General features: G+C 40.9%; 1 protein-coding gene across 13 annotated transcripts in view; it reads left to right on the top strand.

Moving 5' to 3' along the window:
- The window catches only part of DPF3 (double PHD fingers 3), a 166,609-nt gene that overhangs the window by 101,752 nt on the left and 39,724 nt on the right, over positions 1–25,133 (top strand). For 8 of the 13 annotated variants that reach the window (XR_011726034.1, XR_011726031.1, XM_071744553.1 and 5 more), the window contains exons 5-9: positions 2,519–2,614; positions 3,652–3,690; positions 7,251–7,329; positions 7,645–7,686; positions 17,817–17,954. Coding sequence is in view for 9 of the 13 variants with exons in the window: in XM_071744553.1 (XP_071600654.1) it covers positions 2,519–2,614; positions 3,652–3,690; positions 7,251–7,329; positions 7,645–7,686; positions 17,817–17,954 (394 nt within the window). In the remaining 4 variants the exon portion in view is untranslated. The remainder of the gene's footprint in view (positions 1–2,518; positions 2,615–3,651; positions 3,691–7,250; positions 7,330–7,644; positions 7,687–17,816; positions 17,955–25,133) is intronic. The other 5 variants (XR_011726032.1, XM_071744555.1, XR_011726033.1 and 2 more) reach the window with 3 other exon arrangements.

Below are 25,133 nucleotides of genomic sequence, written 5' to 3'. Positions count from 1 at the left end.
GGCGTGGACATCAAAACTATATCACATGGAGCTCAGTCCATATTGTCTATTTGCCAGAAATGTCACACATGTAAGGGAAGCAAAATTAGGCCTTCCATTCCCAATTACACAGGTAAAGGATGACCAGCAAAGAGGAAGGGTCCCATGGGAATGCTTGGCATGGATAGGGATAGAGCGGGGAAAAGCTTGGCCTGAGGCCTGCTCTGGGTTTCCTTCTTCAGCAGTGTATCTGGGTCTATTAAACTGAGAGCTCTGAAGTTCTCTTTATACCAGCTTCCAAAGTCACAAGAAGTCACGGCACAGCATCATTATGGGATTGACAAGTGCCTTTGGATGTTGCTGTGCAATCTGAGGGCTCAGATTATCCCCAGCAGTGGTCCAAGGAAGGAGACTTCAGAGGCAGTGGAACTGACACCAGGCTGGGAACTGGAAAGCTCAAAAATTGGAAAACTCAAAGTTTTCAGCTACACTGTTTTAGCTTTGACCTGGATGTTAGAACAGACACAAAAAATATGTCTTGCGGGTGTCAATTCACACCTCAGTCCTGGCCACTTGCTGCTTTCTCAAATTCATAGTATCTGAAGACCTGGTGCTTAGCTGCACTGAAGTATATTGGCCTGGAAACTGCTTCAGTAATAAAGAACAGGAAAAGAAAAGTTACTTTGCAAAAAAGGGTTAGGGTTCTCCCTGCTAAATAGATGAAGTCTTGCTCTGCAGTTTGTATTTAACAGCACTGAGGATTTTGTCCTACAGTAAATACTGAATGTGTGTCCCCATCATTTGCTGAAGAGGGCTTAGGATAGAAAGAAAGTAGTTTGTAGTATTATTCCTAACTGCTTTTGTGTAGTATTGTGGTTGTAAACAAGCTCCTTCTCCTTCTCCCACATACAGTATGGTTGCAGCATTTTTTTATATACTTTAAGATACTAAGCAATGTGAAAATATACACTCATATCAGTAAGTTTTCTTATTTTCTCACATATGACTATTCTCCTCATGTAGAACATTTTCCGAGTGCTTCAGTTTCCTAACATGAAGTCAATTAATGTATGCAACTGGATGAATTTTGAAGAAAGATTTTTTTATTTTAAAGAAAGTTTGTCTGCAGAAGTAGAACTTGCTTAACTTTACACCCTCTAGTTAGGGTGTAAACCTCATTAATAGCCTCATGAGATTTAAAAATAAAAGGACTAAAAAACAGATGAAGACTTGATCTTCTACCATGTTCTAGAAGTTGTTGTCTCTTTTAAAAAGAGATACTGTCCAATCTTAGTCTTAAAAATTTGGCTGGTAAGAATAAACTTGCACATTTGTTTTTCCAAATGCAGCCTTCTTCTGTTGCATTCCTTCCCACAAATTCAGAATTTGGTGCTTGATATATATAGGAAGGAGAGAAAGCAAGTGTGATTTGCTCCTGTTCTCCCTCTGCTGGCTCTCAAATAGCTGTTAAGTAAAAATGTTAAGGAAGGGACAAATACAGTAGGACTGGAAAACCTCCCTATCCATTTAATGTTACTGATTTGAATCTGCATCACTACTGCACATTGGAATTTCTTGTGGCATGGCAAAGATGAATTAGTGATTCCAGATGAGTCCATTATGAAATGGCACCACACCATGAAGGGCAGGAGTGGCTGGGGCCCATTTCTGGATTTCTAGTAGGCATGCCACGGGTTGGGGGATTCTTGTCAGATTTCTTTCCACCTTAGTGTTGTGATGTTTTGTTTTGCCTTTGTCTGTGCCATGTCCAACTTGTGCATGTTTTCAGGGCATCAGCCTGTGCTTGATCCTCTAGATGGAACATTTCAAAAGATCAGGATAAAAGGGTTGAAATTCTCTGGCCTGGGCATCTCACAGTTATGTGAGATGATGAATTACTGTTCCAATTAAATAATTATTTGAAGGAACTATTGCTATTGTTCCTCTTAACTTCGATGAGACCTGTTCTTCCTCAGCATTCCCATGCAGCAAGACCCCTGCTTCCAGATGACAGAGTTACACTATAGATCAAGTAAACATTCTGGAAAACATGGAGGGATTTTCTCTAATTTTGCCAAACAAAGAGAATTGTCAGCTGCCAAGAAGAAAACCACTGATTTCTGTCTTCTTAAAGTGCATTCTCAACATTACAGGAAAACAGAACAACTTAAGGTGTAAGAAACTCCCCCCAAATAGCATGCACCTAATTTCCCAGTCAGGACCTGCAGTCGTGCATCCTTGTGTTGTGTTGGGATACTGGTGATCAGTGATTCCACTATTATTTTGCACGAATCTTTTTTTCATAGTTGACAGAAATCAGTGGTATTTTTTAGTAAGAACTCCCTGGAGTACTGAGGGTGGAAGGGGAAGCAAATTTTGCTTTAATGGAAAGAAGTAGGGGTTCTGGGATCTGCTTTGGCATTATCTCATTAATCAGCTGTAATTTAATAACCTGCAGTCTCTGTGGTAAAGAACAGCAGTTGGTTTTATGTCTCATCTTCTTTTCTTCTAACCATTCCTGTTTATTGTTCAACCACAGAGGGTTTTAGAAAATGATGAGAATGCAGATGAAGTGAATGAGGAAGAGGATTTGGAAGAAGATATTCCAAAACGAAAGAACAGGCCTAGAGGACGGGTAGGTGGAGAGTTTACTGAAATGGAAAGAAAGGGATCCTATGCTTTTTAGTATATATCTGTCGTGTATATTTCTTATGCAAAGTGTACATTCATGGATATCTGATAGAGATAACACTATAGGTAATTTTCAGTCATATGGTAGAAGATTTTTATTATTTTCTCCCCCCCTTTTTTTTTTTTTTTTTTTGAATTACCAAGAAAAAAGACTATTTTGAGAGTAAAAAGTTGGGGTAAATTTATAAGAGTGTATTTGCAATTGTGATGTAAACTGTAATAATTATGACATCCTGCTATTACAATGCTCTTACTTTAACACAACATTTACTAATTGCAGAAAAGCAACAAATACAGCCATAACAGCAAAAAAAAATTATATAAAATTAGTAAAAGTAACTTGAACTGTATTAATAAGTTTTGCAGCTTTCTCCAAGGTAGCACTGGCCCTCTTGAGCCCATGGCAAATCCTCCATTTGCTTAAAATGGGCAATATTTTATCCTTAGGGGAGTCTGTGTCCCTTCTCTTACCTAAGATGTCTTTTCACAATTTCAGCAGGGAACCAGTTAAGTAATGAGGCCAATGTTTTAAAACTTGGATTCAACATTTGCAACTGTGGCCCCATAAGCTAGGCATCTGAATAAACATGAACACAGTCCTCAGAAGTTTTGAACATTTTCATCTCTCTTTGGCTCCAGTGGATGCTGCAGGGGCACGGGAGCTCCAGAAGTATCTTTTGATGTGTTTGTAGGAGTCAAGCAAGAAGGGCCACATTTTAGGCCAAATGAGCAGGATATAATAGCTTTTGAATAAGAGAAAGACATAAAACCACATTGAATACTTGCAATGTACTTATGCATCAGACCCTCTCTTTTGTTTCTTCTGTTGTTGTGTTGTTTCAGTTTTCTGCTCCTCTTTATTTTGGAGCTTAAGTCCTTTAATATAAGATCAAAGCACTTTAATAATTGGATAAGTATATATTTCACCTTCCTTATTCTCAAAATCACCTGAACCAGTTTCTTTCTTTCTTTCTTTCTTAGCCAAAGACCCCCACCTGGAAAAAAATTTTCCAGAAAAATGTAAGTTTCAGAAAATTTGTATGAACCAGTAACCAAAAAGAGGAGTTAGAATTGATACATGCACACAAGCTTGACTGTAGCAACCAACTAATATTCCAGGCTAACAACTCTTTTCTAATAAGTTGCTCTCACATGAATTGTTCATGATGTGAATGAAAAGGAATGAAGAGCTAACAGATACACTGAAGAGCTAACAGATACACTGCTCAGGAGAAGGGAATTTGCTGTATTCCTATAGCCCAGGCCTACACAAAGAAAATCCTCAATTTATTGTTATATGCAAAATTATAGTCCCCTGTTTAGGAAAAACCCTTTGAGAATTACTCCATCACTTTTTCTCTGTTACCATAGGGAAAGGATTTGAAGGGTACTAGATGTCCCATTCGTTTTGAAGCATAAATTTATGTCTTATTTTCTGCCCTAGAACTGGCCCCCTATTAAGTACTGGAGCAGCAGGATCTCTTGCCTTTTTCTTGTGACTAAGTCCTGCTCTGCTAGTGCCCTGGCTTCGTTCAGTGCAAAAGAGGAGAAGTCTGAAGAGTGCCAAATACTTAGAGCAATTTTCGTTTCTATTTGATGGCACCAAAGCAAAATGTGGTATAAATTAGGGTTTGAAATTAGGGCCAGATTCTCTAGCTGTTGAAAACTGGGAAGCCTGGATTGCATCTGGTCACGAGTGCTTTGCCACTTTTCAAGCAGCCCTTTTCTTAATGTGAAAACCTGAGCCAGGGTAGGGGACTGAGGTTGGTGATTTTAAAACAGGGGACATGAAACCTGGGCAGCACTTTGTTTCTGGGAAGGAGTTAGGGTATTTTGAGAATGGCAGAAGAGGGGAAGGACATACATAGGAAACTAGATCCTGCAGAGTGTAGCTTTTGGGGATTCAGACAAGGAGCAAGGGCTGACAGCATTAATGTGGTATTAATGCGGCAGAATTACTGCTCTGAACTTTCCAAATTGCAAATGCCCCTTCCTTTCCCTACAGCATGATTTTATTTTTAATCCTGGAGTGTCCATCTGTCCCTCTGGCTACTCTCTCTGGCTCCTTCAGGGATGCTTCAGGGCTGCTGTGCCATGGCTTCCAAGCCTCACACGTCAAGGCTCTGCTACATCCCATCAGGAGGATGAAGGCAGTCGTGGATGACTGAATCCAACAGACTGGAGCGCAATTTGGTGCCTCTGGGGCAGCTGCTTGGTTTTCTATCCCTCCAAGTCTATCCCTAAAATGGTGGGAGCATTAGGAAGGGAATGGAAGGCTGAAGAAAAGAGTTTAGGGAAAGAGCTTTTCAGTTTATTTGCTGGACAGGGAGAATGTAGTAGGAGCTGGAAAGGAGAGTTTGCTGGGAGATCTGAGAGGAAGACAGCTGCACCTGTACAGATTGTCTGTGTGACAGCTGGGTATCCCATGGGACAATTTCAAAGGCACTAAAGACATTTAGGAACCAAAGTCCCACTGAAAGTCACTGACTTGAAAAATCAACCCCCTTGTGTTCAGTGCATGAAAAAATATATCTGACGTGTGGTCATGACACGAATGCTGTACCCCTGCATTTCTGTAGAGAGTGGTTTGAAGGGAAACAGCTGGCTGTGAGACTACTGAAACTCTGAGCAACAGACCTTAAATTACCATCCTATTCTGTCAGGTGCCTATGTAAAAATAGTACCTTCTTACCCAACAGATCCATTCTCAGTGTGTAAACAGAGTCAAACCTACTGGCTAGTGACAAAAATAAGACTTTACAGCTTTTTTACAGCCCTGGAAAGCCAATGCAGCTGGTAGGATAAGGAAATTAGATTCTAATCCAGGTACTAGCAGAAGTATCTATTAAGGGTCTATCACTTATCTCTGAAGATTCTCTGATGAGCTGAGGGTTGTATAGGAACTGCCATGGACTGAAATTCAACTTAGAGCACATTTTGCAGTAGTCAGGAAAAGGAAAGGAACTGGCCTGGGATTGATTTCATAGCCCAGAGGGGGTTTTCAGGACTGGCAGTCAGAGAAAAAATATTTCAGACTACTCACTAGTGAGAGGATTTTATGTGATATGGTCAGTAAAGAAGCTTCCACCAAACAGTTGTTGCTGGGGCCTTTTCCAGGGTGAAACTGCTTTTCAGTTCACCCTTATAAACCTCACTCTGCACATGTGTGCTGATCTGATCTGCACAGGGATCTTTCAGAAGGTAGAGCTGCACTTGTCATACCTAATAATATTTACCCACTCCAGATAGCTGAACTCCCAAGGAAATAAACTGAAGTTTTCTAAAACCCTGTTTTGACAGATTTCAGCAGGCCAGTGTAAAGCAGTTCCTTGTTCCTTCTCTTTAGGTATCTGATGAAATGCAGCTAAATAGTGCTAGTTCAGTCCCAAATCCATAGAAGAGGGACAGAGCTCCTATGGCCCCTTTGCATCTGGGGTACTAATATTTTCAGAATTTCTACATCTTCTCCAGCTCTACTTGATGAAGCTCTGTCCCTTTCTTATTTTCACATGTTAAAGTGTAAAGGATTTGAGTCAGGTGGCCTTGTCTAGGGTGAGAAACATCAATAGTTTGGTAAGATGAGCAGTGAAAACAATTTTATTGCTTTTACCTAGGATTAGAGTAGCTGGCAGAATTAATAAATGGCTATCTAGCCACCCACCTGCACATCACTTCCTCAAATAAAGATCAAGTCTAAAATTATTGCCATCTACACACCGTACATTAGTGAAAATGAAAGAATTGAAGGTCTTGGCTCAGTTCCCAGTTCCACGCTACAGCCTCCACCACTGGACAGATACGAGCTGTACCCTGGTTGGTGTCTCAGCTGAGAAGGGTCAGGACCAAGCTTTAATGCTGAATTCCAGTCTTACCCCTGGAGCTCAGGCCAGAGCAGTTTGTGCTGTGGAGAAATACAACTTTTCAGTTTCCAGGGCTGCCAACTTGGCACAGTGTAACAATACAGAACTGTAGAGAGACCTTTCTGTGTTATTCCCATTCTCTATTCTCTGTAGCCATGTCACCTAATCTTTTCCACCAACTGACCAGAGCTCAGTTTTTTAATTAGCCATGGTATCTTTGTCCCAGAAGGCCATTTCAAAACATTGCTTTTCAGCTACAGAAAAAAAAAAATCCAAAACCAAATAACCCCTCTTTGAAAGTATTAAAGGAAATTATTTTACCTTGGTTTTATTTGGGACCTGTTTTCTGGCTGATTTAATGGTTCTGTTTATCCTCTACCACCTGTTCATCTATTCATTCATTCATATTCAGTTAAGTGAGGTATTTGAACATCTTCAGAAATGAATGTATGATGATACTTGACTGAATATGTGCTGGCAGTGACCTACTGCTGTGGATGAACAGTTTGGATTGTCTATGGAGGGACCTCCACTGCATTACAAGGTCCATTAGCATAGTGCATATCTTAGGAGGTGAAGGGTCAAACCCACCCTTGACAAACCTGTATGGAAGTCAAGGATTTGTTTAGTTTCTACTGCACATTTTTTATAGGAGGGTGAGGGGCACAAGGAGACCTGAGAGGCGATGGAATAATGTTAACATTCCTCTTGTCCTTGCAGGCTCGGGGATCTGGAGGTGGCAGGAGACGGAATGATGCTGCCTCCCAGGATGATCATGACAAACCCTATGTTTGTGACAGTAAGTAGCACTCAGACAGCTGATTCTGCTTCCAGCCTGGTCCTACCAACTCAGTGCACTCAGGGCTTCATCTTTTCCCTTCCAGCAAAATATTCGGCTGCTCTCTGACTTGCATGCTCACCACCTGCTGCTGCTGCTCTTGGTGTTTTTGCATGAAGGAAATGAAATTAAGTCCTCAACAAGACTCCGCTTCCCTTTGCCCTGTAAAAAATCATCTCTTAAATTTTCTTTCTCCTTCTCTTTTTCTGGCTTCTCTGCCTTTTGTCTTCCTTTCTCCCATGTAAGTTTCACCCTCTATTTCTTTCTCTGTTTCAGATAGTTTCAAACAAAAGCATAACTCAAAAATCTCCGACAAAGGTACTTCCCCCTTGTTGTATCTCTTCATATATTTGTGATTCTCTCTGCTTCAGTCCTTGTAAAATCTCACTGGGCTATATTTTGAAGGTCTTACTATCATCCCTTACTCTTGTGGCATCATCAGGAGTTGAGGTCTCCTAATAAACAAGCACAGTGGGAATGCTTTGTTTTGATACATACTCCCTTTGAATATGACCATGCTGCTTGACACCCTGCAGTGGGACTGCAGGTGCAGTAAGGCATTGCCCCATCTGAAAAGTTATACCAGGGCCCAGTGCTCATACTGAAGATGGATACTAGTGTCTTTCCTGTGAGGAAGAAGTCCAATATTTGATATACAATCTGTTGGTTTTTTTTACTGTCTAGTCCTTGATGCTTTTCTTCCTCTTTTGAAATTGTTTTTTTGCTTCACTGTGTCATTTCTGTGAAGGGCACTTATCTTACCCACATGCTTCTGAGATCTCCCACCTTATGATTTACTATAGAGTTTACATGCAGTAATAATTGTGCTAGGAGGTGCCTTCTCCCTGTAAGAGAATGACCTAACAAAAGTTAAGAGAAGCAGGAGAATAACAGGAGGTCTTCACTTCTGTGGTTCAAAAATGTTTGGTAGATTAGAGGACAGGTAGAATCCCCCTTTCTCTTCTATTTAGCAGTCGTGCAACATTACTGACCTTAAAAGATCAACCATTGCTATATCAATCTATGGGGGTATTTCCTGATTATTTTTAAAACCCTGAAGAAATAAGGAGCATGCACAGGAAATAAGAGCTCTATTCCATGTGATCAAACAACATTCTTTTATGGTGACACTGGGTGACTCTGGACAGTAGAGTGTTGGACATATTGAGTATTTTGGTTCAGCAAGGTTCTAAGGGCCCTGAGTAGAAATGGAAAGCATGTGTATGGGAATGTCTGAACACAAGATCAAGGAGGAAGAACTCTTTAGGCCGTGAAGAATCAGGATATTTCTGCTGTGGTTAAGTAGCTGCTCTTTGTGTGCTGGAAGAACTAAAATGTGTCTTCAAAGACTTCTTTGCTACAGCTTTTCTCTGCTCGTCTATGCCTAAAAGTCTTCATCTCTTTCTGGAACATCCTTCTAAATCCAAAGCCACTTGTCAGTTGTAGTAATTTTGGATGTAGATGTAATGACTCTTTATTGCTTTACTTGATCTTGCTTTACTTTTGGATCTCACAGAGAACTCTGTCAGATGCATAGTAGTGATTTGCAAAGAGTAGATAAAACATCCAAGATATCAAAGCAGGCAGCAGAAATCTACTCTGAAGTCAAGTCTCTGGTACATTGTTGTACTGATGGAATTTTGCCTTGGCTTACATTTTGGCACATAGATTTTCTCTTTGGTTTTGGAAATATAAACTTTCCTATTTCATTTGGCTGATTCCTTTCATTTTTAGGAAACTTATAGTTAGAGGTGAGTCATAAGGAGTTTTGGAATCCAAACTTTACTCAGTGACTCTTCTTTTTCCATTGTAGATAGCTGGGAAAAGAGTTATGTGGTAGCAGGACAGTCTTACGTGACTGTGGAGCAGAAGGAAAAAACAGTCCCAATTCTATTGCCATCAGCCTGCAGTAGTATCCTGTCCTTGTTAACTTTCTGTAGCACTATTACATATAATAATTGAATAATTGTCTTAAGTTGAGACCTCTTTCCTGGTTTGGTGGAATTCTTGAGTCAATTTTTTCATTGAACTTATTTGCCGAATATTCTTATACATAGCTCTTAATCTAATGAGGTAGGTTAGAAAGAGGTTTGCAGTACCCCACATGCAGATATTTTGGGCAGATAGTTTTGTTTTAGCTGGAAACCTGCAGGTCAAAATTAGCGAATCTGTTCCCTGTTTGGGAAGACATGATTCCCACAATCATATTATTGGTATAAATAACTATCTTGCTGGGTTGACACTTTGGTTTTCTTTATGTTACTAAATTTACGTCCAGTTTACTTTTTCTACAAGTATTCTGATATTTGAGTTTGGAAAGCAACCACAAAGAAGAAAGCAAAAGCTACTAAATCATATTAATTTTCCTATTTAGCTGCATGGGCACAAAAAATTATTTGTGATGAAGAACTATTCTGCTCTTTTTTTTTCAAAGTTACAATTCACATTTATGAGAAACAAGAATATATCACCAGTTTTCATCAGTAGTAAAAAGATTATGAGAAAAAACTTGTCTATGTGTTGGTAGGATGATACAAGAGCAGTACTCAGCTGACACAGCCCCTTGTGTTGGAACATCACAGTGTTATTTCCAAAAAAGCCTGCCTTTCTTGGAAGGACTATCCACCAATACTAAACCTGATCCTCATATTAAAACTGACTGGAAATACTGAATTTCTATATGGAAGGAGGTTTTCAAAGCTCGTAATGTTTTGTCATCCTATATTTTCAAGCAAAGGTTTGATCATTCAAAGCACCGATCAAATTGTGGACACACTCATGAAATGCCTTGTTTCATCATATCAGTGAGTGGCAAATCAGTTACATTGGATAGGATTGTGCCTTGAGCTCCCTTGGGATAAATGCTTGGATAATGAAAGTGGCAGGCAGCCTGGTGGGAGGTGGGTATAGCCTGGAAATGGTAATGTAGCTGAATGGATCAGCTGCTGTGTGAGACCAGACCTAAACACAGCTTGAGTACCTGGCTAGGAGATAGAGCAGGTGCCATAAAGGATAATGAAAAGTAGAGCTTGAAGAGCAAAGCAAAGCTTCTGATGTCAAGCAAGAGGTGTGGAAGATATGCTACCACAGCTGTCCATGATAAACTGGGCATGTGATTTTTAAAGTAGGGACAGATTGAACAAATGTATGAATACTTTATGTATGTAGTAAGAATTGATGTCATGTCATTGTCAAATAATCAGCTGGAGAACCATCAGTTCTACCACTGAAGTATTCTTAAAAAATTGTCTACTATTTCACATTTTCACATTATTATATATTAACATATATATATATATATAAAAATACCAGAGCAGTTAGTTTGTGCTGAATCTCTATAAGTTATTAACTTTCCTTCTGTCCATCTTTGTCTCCTTTCATTCTTCTCATGTTCCCACAGACTTACCTATGCTTCCACTTGTGTTTTCTGTCCCTCTATCTCTCAAAAATTTCCCTTGCCCATCTTTAAGAGGAGTTGTCTCTTTTCCTTTTACCAATATGTCATTGTCTACATTTAGTCTTACTATGGTATAAACTGCTACTTTAGGATAACAAATTATGTTTGTATCATATACTTTATTCAAAGTCCCTCTGAGGCTGAGGTACACAACCATATTAATACCTTTAAAACAAAGAGAACTGACTGAAACCTTCCTGTGATCTCTGCTGGATCAGTCACTAATATAGCCTTGCAGGTATCCAGAGACACTGATCCTAGAGTGTTTTGTAGAAGCTGATTCTTTTGTTGAAAACTTAATTTCCAGGTTTCTCCAGTTATTTAACCTGAGTTTTCTCCTCTGTAGTCTAAGACCAGCAGTTCTTGGTCTGTCCTTAGTGGATAAAAGTATCTTATTTCTAGGTCTGTAAGCAGTTACTGGGATTTCTTTCAGTTGTGTTTGCTTCAGCTCATCTTCTAAGCTTATCTCTTTTCTCTGAACAATCTCCAAAGGGTCTTACTTAAGTAGCAGTGGCCAGATCCAAGTAGAATGTGATGTTCTGAGGATAGAAGCATCTCAGGAGGTGAACTGCTGATACTTTTACATGTAACTTACAGTTACTTACAGAACTCGGATTTATGCAACTTGCTCTGCTATGAATCTTTGAGAGGCTCACCTAACAGGCTGTTTATTAACCCCTTTTCAGTGCAAGACCCTCATCTCCAGTGCTGTGTCATGTTTCAGTGGCAGGGGAGTTTTTACAGCATACCATTTGCTGTAGTTTTTTGTTCCTTTCCTGTTCAGTCTGTTTCTGCTCGGGCAGATTATCTATCCACTTGAGTTTCCTCATACTGCTCTGTCCTGTTTATAGTGGGTTTTATTTATACTACGTGTCATATCAATAATTAATAATTATGTTACTGTTTAAAAGAATTATTTGATTAACGGAGTTTGTATGATATATTTTTATTATTATTCCAATATTTTTGCCAACAATCATTAATTTGTGTGTTTGATTCTTTCACTGTCTGTTCCACCTTCCAAATTAAAGAGGAAAACAAAGGCAAGCACTGGGTACAAAATGGACTCCTTCAAGTGCTTGAGGATGAAGGAAGGTGCCTTGTGATGGTTTTTTTTTTTAAAAATTAAGCTCCTAATTCTCACTGATTTCAACTGGAGATAGACTCCTAAACTGTTTTTCCTGAATATCCCACGTAGTGCCTATGTGCTTGTACTGCGCCTACAGATCATATAAGGCTTGCTCCCTTCAAGTGGATACTTAGATCTTGACTTTGAAATATTTATTCACAGCATGGTTTCTTCTTTACAAATGCTTGACCCTGCATCCAAATCTGTAGTTTGAAACATCCTCCTGCTTCTTCTGTAAATTCATCGTCCAGCAAGACACTGAATTTTCCTTATTTTGGGGTTAATCTTTTTCTTTCGCATTCCCTTTCTTCACTGAAGCCACAGTAGGTTCTGACAACAAAAGTCTAGAGCCTTGAGGAAGTTTAAGTGATTTAAGATGAATAGATTCTACTGAATTTCAGTGGATACTGAGGATCTCTGTCTTTTAGTCTCATTAGAAAATCCCAGCTAAATAGCTCTAGAGTGACATGTCAAATGCAATTCCTTGAGGCCTGTTCTTTAGGACATATTTTATTGTGTATGTTCACAACTTGACAACCATGCTAACTTCACCTGCCTTCTTTCTCACCTCCTTGAAGTGGACCTAGTCCTGTCATACTCATTTTAACAAACATCTCACTGACTTTCGGGAAGGTTTGCTGGGATACAAAAGGCCTACAAGATATAAAATGATTTAACTTGATTTTTGCCAGTTCTCCAAGACCTAATCTGTTGTCTTAATCTTGCAAATACCATGAATGAGTCCAACACTACTAACTGCTGCTTCTTAGGACAGATCTGTTGTTAAATATCAGAAGCTGATTTGAAAATGCTTTGATTATAGCATTGTGTTTTTACATGCTTCATATACATCTCCATCATGGCTTCAGCTTCCCTTTAAACTTCTAGTAGTGTAAGCCCTAAATCACTCCTGGTATTATCCTAAGTAGTTAATATGCAGTAAGATCTAGAATAAGATGATCAAATGAACCCAGCAAATAACTCTTCACCATAACTGCTATACTTGGCATCCATTGACTGCATCATTGGTACAAAAGCCAAGATTTAGGGGGGCAAGGACACTTTAAAAGAAACATAAATTGAATAACACAGTTATGGAGTAGAGCACATGGTAAGGGGAACAGAGCTGGCTCTGATAATTGAACATTTTCTGCTTTATAGGCTACCTGTTTATAGGAAACCTGTTTCAATAAATTAATTTATTGAAATGCAGACATATATGCTGTTGAGCAGTGCATGTTTTGGGAGGGAGTTCAGTGTTCCTGTGATCTTAATACAACAGGCAGATCCCAGGACTTGTCTTCTGAGGGGCACTGAAACTATTTGCTACATACAGGAAATTCCTTATGAAATGGGTAACTGAATAGCTGCTCTAATACTGGTGGATAGCATGAAAGTACAAATCAAAGAGGGACAAATACAATGCCTTTCCATCACTGGAGCTCAAAATACACTTAGTATGTGAGATCTCTGGATCTGCCAGAGTGTGAATGTAGCTGTAGCAGGGCAGATTATACCTTTGAGGAGTGACTGCCCACCAGCAGTTAACTTAAGGTCTAGCATTTTACACAGCCCAGCTGAGAAGAAAGAATGGGATGCAAAGGAGAAGAGGGAAGAAAGACAATGAGGGAGACAAGATTGTGACAAAAAAAAAAAAAAAAAAAAAAAAAAGGCATAGAGTCCTCCAATTTCATGTTTCCACTGAAAACATGGATTGTTTCCTTCTGTCTCATACTGGTGACAGATTGTGCAAAATGTATGTGGAGAGCTGGCTGGAACACAGCTCATAGCCTGCCAGGGACCAAATGTGTAACAATTTCAAAATGACAACCACACAGCCATTAAATACTTGATGAGGAAGTCTTTTAAGTCATAGATTTCAATTCCCCTTTTAAAGCAGGGAAAATATTTTATATTAATTTTACTCATTGAGAAATGTAAACAGTGTGAATTTGTTTATTCAAAGAGTTGCAGGCTGTTACAAGCCAGAGCTTAGAACAGAGCTTTCTTTTATGAAACAGTGCTTTTGATTAAACTGTCTGCAAATTATGTTTTTCCCCCACAACACAGCTGTGTAATGTCTTCATTTCAGTTTTTGGATTGGAAGGAAAGGTGTGCTATAGGTGTATTTTAGGAGAGTATCTGGTGGCCTAACAAAATCTCTCCCTCTTCCACATTTGTGGAGTTTGATCTGGGCTGCTGTATTACTGCTTCCTTACCCAGCTTGTTCCTAAGATGGCATTCACATCAGGTTATAGCAAAAAATATATCCTTTGAATGCTCAAGGAAGTGGAGTTGGCTTCATTCTCCAAACTCCTGCTGTTTTTATTGGGCTCAGCTACCTAATTAGAGAACAAGTCAACTTCCCAGTGTTGATATTCAGGATGAAATCCACCACATGCAAGGTTGATGAACCTATCCAGCAACGAAAATGAAAGTTAGAAAAAGTCAAAGCTGCTGAAGAAAAGGCAAGGCCACCTGGCAAAGTTTATGGGAGGCAGAGGCTGACTTGCTATGTGTGAGCTGCACAGCTTCAAGGGCTAATTACCACTTGCATTTCAGACTGGGAGAACCAGTTCTCATTATGCTTTTGTAAGCTTGGAGACCAGGAAAGATGTGGAGTGAGCACTGGTCTGGATGCTGGAACTCATGAGTTCCAGTCCTGGTAATGACAAAAGAACACTGTGTGGGGCAATCACTTAACTCCTCTGTGGTTCTTTTTTTCCAGAAGTGAAATGAGAATGGTATTTCCCACTCAGGAATGTGGAGGAAGATTAATTAATGTTCGAGAAGCCAGTCTTGCAGTGGGAAAAGTTACATAGGAGCTAAGTGTTTATTAATGATTGCTCTTCTAGGGAAAGTACTTCTTAATGGTAGATTAATAAAATGTGCTCTACCTGGAAAATGAGAGATTAGAGTGAATTCAGGGAGATTCAGTCTGTTGAAGAAACCATGAAGTTCTGATGTAGTTCTTATTCTAGCAAAGTCTGACTAAAGCCAATAGTTCTTTTGCCTGACTAATATCATAATACCCTTTTTCCCCTGCAGAAGTCTAATATGCTTGGGGAGACTCTGCAGTTTCAAGTCATAGCATCACTTCAGACTTCTTCCATGACAGAACATGAATTAGAAACGGGGGAAAGTCTAGACACCAAGAAAAAAAGCTTCTGGAAGCTGCAAATCTGTGGTCCTACAAAAAATCTGCTGGGATTGTATAAACAGAACTCCTTTGCCTCACTTTTGGTTATAAAATCCTCCAGATTCTTTTTTAGCTAGGCATGTCTCAGCTTGCTGCCACCCTTGAAGGCCATCTGAAAGAGTTTTGGCAGTGGGAAGCACTCATCTGTGGAATTACTACTGCTTCAGCTTATATCCATGCTTGCTCTTTTTTCCTGATAAGCTGACACTTTTTTTGCTGGAGAGGGGCAAGTCTGCTGATTTCCTGTGCCACCCTAAACTGCAGCTTAAAATTCTGCAGCTGGAGGCAAGACCACAGCCTTGGGACTTCCTGTAGTGAAAATTTCCTTTTGTGCATTGAGGGAGAAATTTGCATGGGACGTATATTCAAGATGGTGCTTTTTTGTAAGGTAAGGTAGAGCTAGAATTGCAGGTATGTTTTCAGGTAGAGAGAATGAAATAGAGTGTGGTAGGATTTTCTAGAAATTTTTATGTTTTGACATTTAAAACTCTCTATAACAGGTAAATGGGACTGGGTTTTAGAGCTTGCCTGATTTTGTAGCCAGGTTAGCATTGACACAGGGTCAGGCTGTATAAGAGCAAGAGTTGGATAGTGTCTATCACTCAGCTATTAACTCCAGGTGCCTTCTCCTTTGTCAGTACAGCACTGATCAACTGATAGTTGATGTCTAAAAAGAATTTAAATATACAAAAGTTTTTGATCAGTATCAGTAATTCATAGCAGAAGTTTTATTTTTTAACTTCTCCCTTCAAAAGCACACAAGTACGGGGCATAGGGCAGGATACTTAGTAAGATATTCAGATAATCTACTAGAAATGTAAATGTCTCCATTCTAAAAAATGGTCTAACATTTGTGTAATTGGAGGGAGTTGTCTTTCTGAAATAATTTGAACAGTGAACACGTTGTGGCTCTCTCTTTTTTGATGATTACTGTTGTTACACTTTTCCTGTTATTCAAAAAGTGGAGGCAAAGTCCAAAAAAGAGCTGTGGGTATCTTGCTGTTTAACTCTTTGTCATCATCTGCTCCACTGCTTGAACTTTGCTCTGTAGAACCACATCTGTGGCTAAGAACACATTACATCTGGAAAAACCTTTTGTTCTGCTATGATGACTGTGTGATCATCACCTTGAAAATGGAGAAAACTGGGAGAAAAGTGTCTAATATTTCAGGTCGCTCATTCATATCATGAGGTTGTTTTACAAGTTTCTAATAAGGCAAAGCATTTTCCTTGAGGGAGTTTGCAAATCAGCTAGAAGAGATGCAGATTGAAATATTATGCCAGGCTTTGATTCACAATTTTCTATCATCTGTTCCAGAATGTGGAACATCAGTTGCCTTTTTGTGAATAGTAGCAGAAAAGTATAATAATAGAAGTTTTACTTATAACTGAATAATTGAGATGGGTATATATATTTTTTTTTTCAATTTAGGAAGACTTAGGACAGAATCAGGTATCTGGGGAGTGGGAAGTAAGTATATTCATCACATGATACATTTTCAGTATAAGAGCTCGGTGAAATTTTTAGGATTGGATTTTGACTTCCCCCTTGGACATTTTACAAGACCTCTGAAAACAAGTTGGAGAACTAGAGGCTGCTGGGTTCTATTCTCTCTTCTGGTGCTACATCTTTTTGTCTTCCTAAGCAAGCTAGGACAGACTACTGACTATGACACTTACTCCTCTGTGAAGTCCTTGAGGTTAATGGAGCTAATAAAGTGACTGAAAATGTGTCTGGGAGTGAAAATTTGCAGGAAGGTCACTAAGCTTCTTTGCCTTTGTTTCCTAATCTTTTAAAATGGCAATAATTTTATTTGGTAGATAAAATAACCATGTAAAAGAAAATGGACATTCAGAGACTGCTTTGAAGATGAAAAAAGATAACTTTTAGAGACAATAAAATGAATTAGAAAACTTCATAGAAGCCAGATTTGTATGGAATGAATCTTATGAGCTTGCCCTTGTGGTGTGCTCCCTGTGAAAATATAGACCTTTCATCACCTTGAACTGTTTGGTCCTGTTCTTAATATCTGTTGATGAAAATAAACAAAAGTTCAGGAGGAGGATTCTCTGTCCTACTTTGTATTGTTTATTGGGATGCTGCATATGAAGTTTACATGGGTAAACAAGTATCACTACTACACATTCTTCTACCAGGAAACCGTGGATGATTTCTATCTCCTTGTCTATGAATCTGTGCATGAAACAGATAGTACCCTTTTGCAGAAAGCCTGTCTCCTTTTCTCACAGATCAGTAGCGAAGAAAATAGTGTCCTTTCTTCTCGGCCCAATCTCCGTGCTGTGCCAGCATCAGAACTGGCATTTCATTTAATTTTATGTGCAATCTTGTTAGTAATCTTAGCAGAGAGGATTAAGGCTGTTTGAGCTGCAGAGACTGAATGTGCATTTACCTAGGCCTGTAGGAAGGACTGCTGGCAGCACAGTGGGAGCAGAGCTTGCCTGGGGACCTGCAGCTGCAGCACTGCCCTTCCATCCCCTTCCACTGACATTGATCAGAAGAGTTTCGGGCAGGCACATGGAGTGTGTGGAGCTGCTCTTGGGGGGGAGAAGGGAGCATTACTAGGGAGGATGCTGCCATTGTTGCTGATCATACTGATGTTGCCTTTCTCTCTCCCTCTCCCTTCTATCTCCTTTCCTTCCAGTCTGTGGAAAGCGTTACAAGAACAGGCCGGGGCTGAGCTACCATTACGCTCACACCCACCTCGCCAGCGAAGAGGGGGATGAAGCCCGAGAGCAGGAGACCCACTCATCCCCTGTCCACAGAAATGAAAACCACAAACGTGAGTAGTACTTTCCCTCTGCCTTTGACATCCTTTTCAGGGATGTTGCCTCCAGCTTGTCTTTTTCCTTGTGGAGGCTGGCATGATTGCCTGGTTCCTTTGTGAGTGATTGGGACCTGGATGCTTGGAGCTAATCAGCTGCAGCTCACACGGGTGCTGGCTCAGCTAGTCAGAAATTCATTTCAAACCCAGCATTATCTCTGCAGCAAGTCACTTTTCCATTACTGCTCCTGTGGGGAGGAGGTGGCAAGGAGAGGGGGGAAAAGAAGAGATGCCCAACCTGCCCATCATCAAAGCAGCTTCCTGGTGGCTGTTAGCAGGCATGTCAAGGAAATCTGCATCCAGTAGTCTGAGGGGACTGCCTTTGTTTTGCTTTTGAATAAGAGACTTTTATCCATGTCTCGCTTTTCTTTTTTTCTTTTTTTTTTTTTTTTTTTTTTTTTTTTTTTTTTTGGCTATGAAATTCACAGCACCTGTACCCCTTATTTCTGCATATCTTCCCCAGATGACTTACCCTCAATTTTACCAAAACCAGCTTCTTAATTACGATTTGGGAAAATCAATGAAAATGCATTGGTACTGATGTGCAAGGAGGAGAGCTGGAACATAAGAGGAGAGAAGATTTATGTGCCCAGATCCCCCACGCTTGTACAGGGCTGAAAGAAATCTTAGTGGTCCAGGTGGCTGTATTGTACTGCCCTTCCTCTGCTTCTTAGGCACTGAACTGGGAGTCAAGGAGATTCTTTTATTGCTGGTTTTTGTAGGTGTCTAAGTCCCTGTTTCTCAATTTTTCCACTCTGCAATGCTATGTGATGTTTTCTTTCACCTTGGGATTTGTGTAGATAGCTTTGTTCACTTTCAAGAAGTCCTTTCAGACCACCACGTGAACTGTGCCATTTTAGCTGAAAGTAAAGAACAATGTGGACAAAGCAGTAAAATACTTATGGGAGGAAAATATCCAGGTAAATACTTTCCAGTACATTAAGAAGAGCTGTAGGAAATATGGAAGTAGGAAAACATTTTCTTTCTAAGCAGGAAAATTGATAATTGTCCCCAGGGAGGTGTGGGAGGGGGTTTCCTTCCTCCAAAGCATCTGCTACTAGCCACTGTCAGAGCTTGAAGGGCCGTTTCGTGTGATCCCATTTGGCAGTCCCTATGTTTCTGTCACTTTTATGCTCTACCTTTTAGTTATTCACATGTTTTGTAGGTTCACAGCAGGAGTAATTTTGACTCCTCCAGCTGTTGATAAACTTGAGCTGTCAATGCACTAAGAGTGACTGCTTGGGCAGGCTGGAGAATGTCAGTGTTCAGCCGATAGCTTTTGTTTACTTAGCATTTATATCATCTTTCTTTTTTTCTTTTCTTTCCTGTGCCTGCCATAGTCAGTAATAGTAGCATATCTGAGATGCATATTGTTAATCTGTATCAAATCAATATTGATAATGGCCATGCACAAGTGCCCAAATAAACCAGGGTAGTGTCCCCTGCCTTTCAACTTGCCATAGAGGCCAAGGACAGTCTCAGTCCTTATGTTTCTGGTGCTTAGGAAGTGACAGAGGTTAGCACCAAGATAATTTGTGGATCATCATCATCATCATCATTCAGCATGAAGAAGAGCTGTGGTAAGGTTAGGAGCAGCCAGCTGTGGCCCATGGTAAGAAAAGTGAGTTCTACACTGTGGGAAAGTGTAGAGTGGGAGCTGCTTGGGCTTCTGTCCTCCCAGAGCTCTTGTTTGATGCATGTGGCAGAGGGAAGCTGCTGATGCACAGATCCCCAAACAGGCAGAAGTTTAGAGCAGTGGGGTAAACCATTGCTCAGGTCCAGATTCCTGAGCAGAAATAATCTGCTTAACAACGAGCCAGGAGCTTGTGAGGTATGTGCAGCAGCCATGTGAATGTGAAGATCATCTCTGGGGAAAGTCCTAGATGCCGGAAGGTAACTCTCCCAAATGGCTTTGCTGTCACTGTGACTGCTTGATCCTTTTTTGCCTGTTTGTTTACAGCCTTGAGCTCAGATCTTGGATCTTTGCTCTTTCACTTGGCGATATTTAATTTATGCCCCCGTTTATCTTCCATGTGAATGCTAATTGTCCACGTAGCTAATGTGCAGTCATTAAATGGTCCCTTTGTACAGGGGGATGGTGGGGAGCCAGGGCATCAGATCCTTCCTCTCCCCTAAGAACTGCTAGGCATGTGTTATGAATTAGATTTGACAGGTCTGCAGTGTCACAGGGCTCAGGCTTCAAGAATCCTCTCTGCATGGGCTTGGGGGGTGGGAGGGAGGGAGGGAGGAAAGAAAGGCAGGGGGGATGTTAATCCAAACAGCTAATCCACAACCTACTGAACAGGAGAACCAGAGATACGGTATAGAGCAGGGTCTGGTTATTTGCTTAGCAGTGTGACAGAGAGATATGAGCAGCCCGATTTAGAAAAGGCAAGGCAAATTCAAACCAGCCATTTGGAATCTGCTGTGCTGTGGGAGGTGATCACTGGGTCAGCAAAGTCCAGGCAGGCAAGCTGCCTGAGCTTCCTTCCTTTGTACCCATGTCACCTCTGCAGCCTCTGCTCCTCGCTGTGTCTGCTCTCTGGGGCAGAGCTTCTGCAGGGCTCAGCTCCTGAAGCCCTGGTTGGTGCCAGCTCAAGAGCTGATGGCTTCTTGCCTTTCTGCACACTCAATCCCTGGTATCCTTACTCTTCTTCTCATGCACAGACTAATGTGGGTAGTACAGTAAATTATTCAGGGACTGGAGAAGAGATGTAGGTAGGAGGAACATTCCTGAAATTGAGAACTGAATAGATGTGTCTCAAAGAATGGGAACTGGCCCAAGACCCGAGTCTCACCTCCTTGGCACTTATCAATGTCCTTGACTCTTGCAGAAGTTTCTTTATTTACAGCTCTCTCTCCTTCTGTCCTTCTTTCTCACCTACAGATTACCCTTTCCAATATGGTCAGCAATCTACTCTGGCCATTGCCTTTCCTAAAACATCTTAGCTTGTGCTTTGTCTGAGCTTTAGTTGCTTTGTATATCTTATCTAGTCCTTTGACACAGATAAGTAGCCCTTCCTCAGTGCCGAGTCTTTCTCTGCCTACACACACATTTATTTTCTACTTACTCTTTGATTTTTTTACCTGAGCATGAAACTATGACAAGGATGTTATAGAAAACCCTTTAAAAAGTCAACTTCCCCCTCTGCCAGCTCCACTGATCAGAAGAAATGATCCCACACCATTCTCAACCTTTTTTTTTTTTTCTTGCTGGCTTTTCCTCCACATGTTGGCACAAAGAGCGTGAGATCTGTGAGCCCAGGATGCATCCAAGCCTGCCACAAAACACCTGCTGTTTTATTCCATCTCATTCTGTGGGTAAAGGCCAGCTCTGGGGGCAGCTGGTGCTCACAAATTTTGAGCCACTTCAGATATAGGAATTGCATTAGACTTCTGTCTATTGAAATGTGTGTGTGAATAAGTGTACTAGTATAAATGCTCTTCCTTAATTCCTGGAAGAATAGGATAGTGTGTCTACATGGAGAAAAACTTCCTCTCCTCTAAAGGAGAAGAGTTTTATGTGGGATTTTGGCATGTGAAACATTGGTTACAGGCAGCTGTGCAGTAAACAGTGACTGAACAGATCTTATGCCCACAAGCACTTTGGCCAGTGACAATCCTAAATAAAGCACATTGTGCAGGCTGTCACTGGCCTAGCTGCAATGTGCAGGTTGGTCCCTCCTACAGGACGTGCAATTAATGAGAGTGCAGTCCTGTGCCCTCCTATCACTCTGCTAGCTTGTGTGTCTGACCTGCAAAACCACTTGTGTATGTTATTTCATGGCACCAGCCTGTTGTGCCCAGTTTCAGTGCAGATTTTATGATGTGGATAAATCTCAACTGGAAGGACCAGCCAAAGTTGTTTGTGTACTCTAAGCATAATTGGATACCCAGTCTCCAGAGATAAAAAATTAATGTGCTAACCTCAGTGTGCCTCCAAGCTGTCCTCCAGCTCCCCCACACAGTCATCTTTGAAACATTTTTATTTCCATCCAGGCAGGGGGCTGGCCATGAATAAATGACGAGAGTCAGCCCCTCAGTTGGAGAGGAGCTGTTTGTTCCTCTCCACAAGCAGCATCAATTTGAAAAGCTACATCAGGCCTGCTATTTCCCTGCTTTAGTGCTGGTCCTTGCTGGGGCCATGATGGGAGCTACTTCTGAATGCAAGGATTCATCAATACTCACCTTGAGACAAGATGCCCTGCAGCAGGTGCCTTTTCAGTGAAAATATGTACATTACCTTGATTTAACTTCTCATTTGTTTAATCTGTTTGGGTTTTTTCTTTTCTAGAGCTTGTTTTCATAAGGAGAAAAGAGTCTGAGTATTGAAAGAAACAGGAGTGACTGCAGAGTTTGGAACTCAAATGTAACAGTTCCACTCAAACCCTATTTTCAGCTGTAAATTTCTCAGACTTTTGTGGTTGTGTTTTGGGATGCAAACGGAAAAAAAGAAAAAAAAAAAAGATCAGTTGTTTAGAGTTTTGGAATACTGGAGAACCCCAAGCTTGTCTATGTACAGAAATCCATATGATACTTTTTGTTGTTTTGTTTGGAGGTTTGGGGTTTTTTTGGTAGTTTGGGGTTTGTTTTTTTACTGGGTTTGTTGGGTTTTATACTGCCTGGCCAGGACCCGAATTGTTGTTAGTGCACCTAGTGCTTCTCAGTAGTTTATGGGAAAATGTTTCCAGTTTTATTATTTTTTGAAAAACCTGTGTTGCTTCAATAACGTGTCAGCTCTTGAGACAGAATAGTACCATTTATGTATTTATGGGGGTTTTTTTTCCCTTTTTCACTATCTCTTCGCTTTTTTCTTTTCTGTGTAGAATTTGAGCCAAGTAAAGCTCAAAAGTTTTGACTGAATTTTAACTTAGGTGCTCTCTCTTCTCACAATCCTCTGGTAATTTCCAGTTCCAAAGTCTACAACATGTCACAGGGACCTATTTCATGACATTGGCCACTCTTAACTGAGTACTGAGGGATGCTGCTGGATGGGCAGCACTATAATCCCTCCTTGAGTTTCCTGAGCTGATGAGAATTATGAATTTTGGTGGGCAGAGCAGGTCCAGAGAAGAGCAAGGAGACTGTGAAGGGATCCAGCACAAGTCCTGTGAGGAAGGGCTGAGGGAGCTGGGAGTGTTCAGTCTGGAGAAGAGGAGGCTCAGGGGAGATCTCATCACTCTCTACAACTCCCTGAAAGGAGGGTGCAGCCAGGGGGAAGTCGGACTCTTCTCCCCGGCAGCTCTCAGTAAGAGAAGAGGGCATGGGCTTAAGCTCTCCCAGGGGAGGTTTAGGTTGGATATTAGGAAGAAATTCTTTCCAGAGAGGCAGAGAGGGTGATCAGGCATTGGAATGGGCTGCCCAGGGAGGTGGTGGATTCTCCATCCCTGGAGGTTTTTAAGAAGAGATTGAATGTGGCACTCAGTGCCATGGTCTGGGAACCATGATGGTAGTTGGACTTGATGATCTCAGGGGTCCTTTCCAACCTGGATGATTCTGTGATTCTACGAATTCACTGGGGAGGAGGCCACAGGAGTAACTGTGTCTATCTCCACCCGGCTGCGTCCATGTGAGAGAGGTGTGAGAGAGCAAGAGCCTTGAGTCCATTTCAGCTGTGCTTAGCCTGTTCCTTGCCACATGAGGGCTTCTATGTATGTTTTTTTTTTATTGTTCCTTAGCACAGCAGCATCTCCGAAACCTCCCCCTCTGGTGCCCCATTACTCATTAGACCCCAGCAATATTTGGGCAGAAGTGGTTTTGTGCCCACCCTCCTCTTCCTTCAACAAAAGCCATGCTCCATGTCCTGCTTTCCCCTTCTATTTAAAGTGTTTTGTTGGTTTTTTTTTTATTCAATTATCACACTGTCATTTTTTACATGAGCCTCTCCATCCTCTAGTGTTTCATTTTGAGCAGAAAATGAGGGGAGGTCAGCAGTTCAGCTCCTTAACACTTGAGAGATGAAGCAATACCAGGTGGCAAGGCCAGAGGCAGCCCTGGAGGGCACTCTGGTTGCCATGGAGATGGGCCAGGCCTGCCAGGGATGGGTGCTGGCACCTGGGGAGCAAGAGAAGGCCCATGGGGGCATGGAGGCTCTGGGGTGGGGGGGATTACATGCCAAAAAGTCCTCCAAGGGGCTTGGTGACCGCAGGCTCAAGCTCTTGGCTGGTGTTCTGCTGCACAGGATGCCAAATGTTGGGCCCACGTGCTTTGACAGCAAGGAAAAGGGAAGTGTCAGAGAGGAAAACCAGGCCCCCATCTTGGACAAAAGAATCTTGTAGATTTAAAAGAAAAAAAAAAAAAAAAAAAATTAAAAATCCACCTCCTCTTCCTCCATTGCAAAGGGCATTGACTTGGTTAAGACTTACACTCAGGTTCCTCTGGTCTCTATTGTGCTCTGCAAATTTTTGTTGCAAATGGAGTAAATGGCCTGATTCAAAGCTTCTTGAATTGAATTGAAAACCTCCAGTGGAGTTTATTGGTTTTGGATCAAGCCCAGAAGAAACAGGTAAGAGCTGGACAAAATGTGCTACGAAAAATTCCCTTGGGAGTGCCTGTGTATCTGACTGTAGCCAGTTGACTATAATAATTTAAATAAATGATGCACAGCCCCCTACTCCTACAGCAAGGCACATGCTCTGTTCCTTATTCTCTGTTCCTTATTCGCCTTTCCAGTAGTGTGAACATGAGAAAAAATAGGGACAAATGCTACCAAAGCCAGATGCACAGCTTAAAACATGGTTAAGTATTATGCTGTGTTATCTTTAGGCTGCAGAAACATAGGTGACTGTGATTTGGTACCAAGGAACAGAAAAAACAGTTTTCCTTTAAGCACTGGTTTCAGCTCCAAGTATTTAAAGATCATGAACCAAATGATCAAAATAGCTTCAACTACAAATCAGAAAATTGAAAACAAACCCCAAAGTTCTTTTTATTAAGGGTTTAGTTTGCATGTATTTAAGGGTCACATTTATAAGGATAGCTATTTAAAATATCTGTGTTCTGAGTTTTCTGATTAGAAATGCACAAGAATTACTGCTTCTCAACTTGCCTTCTTTTCAAGATACTCTCTGCAGCCATGACAATTAGAAAACTAAAATTTTTACTGAGCCATATGGACCCAGGATATGATGTAAAAAA

This window comes from Heliangelus exortis, chromosome 5 (assembly GCF_036169615.1).
Source record: "Heliangelus exortis chromosome 5, bHelExo1.hap1, whole genome shotgun sequence".
Lineage (NCBI taxonomy): Eukaryota > Metazoa > Chordata > Aves > Apodiformes > Trochilidae > Heliangelus > Heliangelus exortis.
Note: the sequence above shows the minus strand (reverse complement) of the source record. Positions and strands in the feature narration are given on the sequence as shown.